Here is a 4854-nt window from a genome sequence, read left to right on the forward strand (position 1 = left end):
TAAATGTGCTGAGAATTTTCCAAAGCCATGCAACTATCCTGCACCATTCCCAGGAAGTTTTGGGAAGGTTGTATGCTAAATAACCATAGAACAACCACGCCCTCACTAAGCTCTAAGAAACCTATGGTTCTCAGAACGTTATGTGCTTGCTGGGACACACACGCACAAACTTCCGGTAAGAGCACACGTCTCTTGTTCTGTTTTACCATTTGTATAAATCCATATCACCTAACTGTGCATGTCTGGTTGTGTGTGTCTCTCTGCCTCTCCCCCAGGCCTGACGATGCATGCCTCCATCCTGACCTACATGTTTAACCTGGTGGAGGAAGGGAAGATCAACACCCAGCTCAACCCCTCCAACCCCGGCAACAACCAGGTCTTCATACAGGAGTACGTGGCCAACCTGCTCAAAACTGCTTTCCCACATCTACAGGAGTAAGTACCTTTATGAACAAAATAAAATGCATCATTATTTACATACCATTATTACAGAGAATCAGGAAAATGATGCTACCCTCTGCCTGCCTATTGGCTACTTATCTTATTCAATCCTGTCTCAAAATACAACACTGCCTCTTTAAGACAAAAAAAAAAAGCTCTTTACTTGACTTGCTTTTCAGAGATGTCTAGAAATGTACATGTTTTGTGTTCTTTTAGGAAACAATCACCCCCTATTGTTGACTAATTATGATCTATAACTGGGCTAGTAACTCACTAACAATCACTCTCCTATTGTTGACTACTAATGATCTATAACTGGGCTAATAACTCACTAACTAGTAATCACCCCCCTATTGTTGACTACTAATGATCTATAACTGGGCTAATAACTCACTAACTAGTAATCACCCCCCTATTGTTGACTAATTATGATCTATAACTGGACTAATAACTCACTAACTAGTAATCACTCCCCTATTGCTGACTACTAATGATCTATAACTGGACTAATAACTCACTAACAAGTAATCACCCCCCCATTGCTGACTACTAATGATCTATAACTGGACTAATAACTCACTAACTAGTAATCACTCCCCTATTGCTGACTACTAATGATCTATAACTGGGCTAGTAACTCACTAACTAGCAAAGGAAATTAACAAAATGTGCACAAGTGGCAACATGCTGCTCTCGCTTTGATCTGAAAACAAGTGCATCTACTCATGACGGCTCATGCTGTAAACACAGTCCAGTTCAAAGTGAATGGCACAAATCCATATATGGACAAAAGCTGAAGAACATAGGCACATCCAGGTACTTTTAGCAGGTGCTGGAGTTGTAGATGAACTCATGGAAAACAGAAAGGAAAATGCTGCACAGATCCATATATGGCAATGGTCTATTTGCATATAGGCCTACTGCAGCTATGATTGGTTATGGTACACCGGTCTGTGTAGAGTACGGGCCTGAGTCGTGCCTGTTAATGCAATAGAATCCTACTCCGATGCGTTCTGCCTATAACAACATCTCTTGCATAATTCGTTTTGCATACTAAGTCTTGTATAGTTAGTTTAGTTTCTGTATGTTGAATTGAATGAGGTGAATATTGCGTTGATTCAATCACAATTCCCACAGTAAAAACGTTGATAGTTTTAACTAAAGGGGAAAACTCTATAAAGTTGAGTGAAGTTTAATCTCACGCATCTCTGCACGGGCTGATATTTCTTCTGTGCGGCAGTCTCCCAGGGGAGCTGCATGCACACGCACGCACCTTAGAGGGAACATTGCTTACTGCTATTAGCCCATAAAACACATTGAATAACAGATTAACTACATAGAACAACAGATAGTCCTTACTGCTATTAGCCAATAGAAACACATTGAATAACAGATTCACTACATAGAACACGTACGACCACAACACCGTTGTCCTGTTTATCTATGTCTTCTACATTGTCTTGTCCCTCAGTGCCCAGGTCAAGGTGTTCGTAACAGGACTGTTCAGTCTAAACCAGGACATTGCAGCCTTCAAGGAACACCTGAGGGACTTCCTGGTACAGATTAAGGTGAGCCTTTTCCTCCACCTCCAACCTCCAACCGTCTGTCTGTGTGGTAATGTCTCTCTCTCTCCTCCTGTAGGAGAGGACACCACAGACCTGTTTCTGTCTGTCTGTGTGATAATGTCTCTCTCTCTCCTGTAGGAGAGGCCACCACAGACCTGTTTCTGTCTGTCTGTCTGTGTGATAATGTCTCTCTCTCTCCTGTAGGAGAGGACACCACAGACCTGTTGCTGTCTGTCTGTCTGTGTGATAATGTCTCTCTCTCTCCTGTAGGAGAGGCCACCACAGACCTGTTGCTGTCTGTCTGTCTGTGTGATAATGTCTCTCTCTCTCCTGTAGGAGAGGCCACCACAGACCTGTTGCTGTCTGTCTGTCTGTCTGTGTGATAATGTCTCTCTCTCCTCCTGTAGGAGAGGCCACCACAGACCTGTTGCTGTCTGTCTGTCTGTGTGATAATGTCTCTCTCTCCTCCTGTAGGAGAGGCCACCACAGACCTGTTTCTGTCTGTCTGTCTGTGTGATAATGTCTCTCTCTCTCCTGTAGGAGAGGCCACCACAGACCTGTTGCTGTCTGTCTGTCTGTGTGATAATGTCTCTCTCTCCTCCTGTAGGAGAGGCCACCACAGACCTGTTGCTGTCTGTCTGTCTGTGTGATAATGTATCTCTCTCTCCTCCTGTAGGAGTTTGCAGGGGAAGACACCACAGACCTGTTGCTGTCTGTCTGTCTGTATGTGTGGTAATGTCTCTCTCTCTCCTCCTGTAGGAGTTTGCAGGGGAGGACACCACAGACCTGTTGCTGTCTGTCTGTCTGTATGTGTGGTAATGTCTCTCTCTCTCCTCCTGTAGGAGTTTGCAGGGGAGGACACCACAGACCTGTTGCTGTCTGTCTGTCTGTATGTGTGGTAATGTCTCTCTCTCTCCTCCTGTAGGAGTTTGCAGGGGAGGACACCACAGACCTGTTCCTAGAGGAGCGGGAGGCGTCGCTGCGTCAGGCGCAGGAGGAGAAACACAAGCTGCAGATGTCAGTTCCCGGTATCCTCAACCCACACGAAATACCCGAGGAGATGTGTGATTGAGACGTCCAGCCACTGCGCCACATGAACCAAACTGCTGTTACTGTACATACAGGCATACCAACAAACACACAAAACTAACCCGAACAGAAGGAACGAAGAGAGGTGGGAGGCCCCAGGTCACGTTGCTGAGGAACGGAGAGAGCAGACACGCCCGTCCTCATCCATCAGCTGTTCTGTCCACCAAAAACCATGTCAATATGTAACTGACGACGTACAGCGTCACCCCGTGGCCCGTTACACCTGTTTTATATGGAAACTTGTGTCATATGTTTCCACTGTTTATTTGGTCAGGGGTCAGGGGTCATCACCCCCCCTAGCTGCATGACATGAAGCAGACGTATGGGAAGATTTCTGAACTTCACTTGTTTCCTCCCTCCACATGTTATCTCTCTCTCACACACACACACACACACACACACACACATATATGAGACAGGAGAGTTTTTGTGCAACAATGCATATGTGTAAAACAGTTCTCAGCAAAGAGGCTTTCCTGAACTATGATGTGACAGACTGGAAGGAATGAAGTGGTGTTCTAGAAGTGTGTGTGTGTGTGCACCCTGCGTCTGATTCCCAACCCAATGCATTGTGGTTAGAATGTGAAGTTAGCGGACTATGAAGGAAGGAAGTCAGAGATGCTGCTGCTTTGTGTGTCAGGTGGTCAGGCTAGCGGCCGTGCTCATTGGTTGAACCTCCGCCCAACTGAAAGAAACCTACTGTGTTTGGTCGCCCGGCTGTGACGGGAGGCGGGAACTAGGAAGACAGGAAGGAGCATCATCGGAGCAAGACAGATTATGTGCATATCATCCCAATTCTATAGCACATGAATTACCATGGGAACATCATTATTATTTTTTGTGGGTGTGTTGAGTGCGTGTGCTGTCGCCTAGACGACATGGGCGTTTAGTTTTCCTCTGTGAGGATCGTTGCTCCCTGGAGAGCTCTTCATTCAAATGGACCTTTAACAGAAAGAAGAAGAAGCGGTTATTCACGTTTTATTTATGGGTTCAAAATGGCTGCTTCTTTATATAACAAACTCCCGTTTAACTTCTGTCAGTCGGCTGTTGAGATTCTGAATTGGAACTAATGGACATTGTTTACCATGCTAGTAGTGCCTCAGCAACACTACCTAGAAGACGAGCAAAAATAAAACAACTCGGTTTACATTTCATTTTGTATTTTTGCATTGTTTATTTGGATCTTTATAACATGTCTTCTATCCAAAATAAAACAAAAGGCTTTTTAATTCCAGAGGGAAATAATTAGTTGCCAATAGTTTGATTAAGCAACAAAAAGTATAATTCCTAATCCAAACTCAATCTGTAAAATGGCAAATAGTTCCCCTTCTCTACTCGTTACGGTTGTTGTGAAACTTTTTGACCTGATTAAAGTTGAGGATTTTATAACCGATGCCTCTGGCCTCTATTTATTTTTCATACTTCACTTTTCTTTGTGGTGGCAGTAAGTGTAACTTTTATATTTATTTAAATATTCATGTTCTCTAAAGTAACGGTCACCAACCCTGGTCTGTCTGTAGTAACTTCTCTCTCCTGAGAGAGAGCCAAGCACTAAAACACATGACCCTGATCAACTAATAATCAATACCTGGATTGTTGAATAAAAAGTGTTTCAGTGTTGGGCTGTAACAAAAACCTAGAAATCCTTCAGCTCCTTCAGAGCAAGAGTTAACTGAGGGATGGTGGTAACTGCTCTGATAGAGAACTGAGGGATGGTGGTAACTGCTCTGAGAGATGTTTGTAACTGCTCTGATAGAGA

At 44.1% G+C, this 4854-nt stretch overlaps 1 protein-coding gene across 4 annotated transcripts in view; it reads left to right on the top strand.

Annotated features, from left to right (window-relative positions):
• LOC110513996 (exportin-1) overlaps positions 1 to 4484 on the top strand; it is a 70955-nt gene extending 66471 nt beyond the window's left edge. For 3 of the 4 annotated variants that reach the window (XM_036959638.1, XM_036959639.1, XM_036959641.1), the window contains 3 exons: positions 276 to 435; positions 1913 to 2009; positions 2932 to 4484. In XM_036959638.1, the coding sequence (XP_036815533.1) occupies positions 276 to 435; positions 1913 to 2009; positions 2932 to 3078 (404 nt within the window). In that variant the 3' untranslated portion in view covers positions 3079 to 4484. Of the gene's footprint in view, positions 1 to 275; positions 436 to 1912; positions 2010 to 2765; positions 2841 to 2931 lie in introns of those variants that run through there. The other variant, XM_036959640.1, reaches the window with a different exon arrangement.
• The last annotated feature ends 370 nt before the right edge of the window (positions 4485 to 4854 follow it).

Source organism: Oncorhynchus mykiss, chromosome 23 (genome assembly GCF_013265735.2).
Source record: "Oncorhynchus mykiss isolate Arlee chromosome 23, USDA_OmykA_1.1, whole genome shotgun sequence".
NCBI classification, from domain to species: domain Eukaryota; kingdom Metazoa; phylum Chordata; class Actinopteri; order Salmoniformes; family Salmonidae; genus Oncorhynchus; species Oncorhynchus mykiss.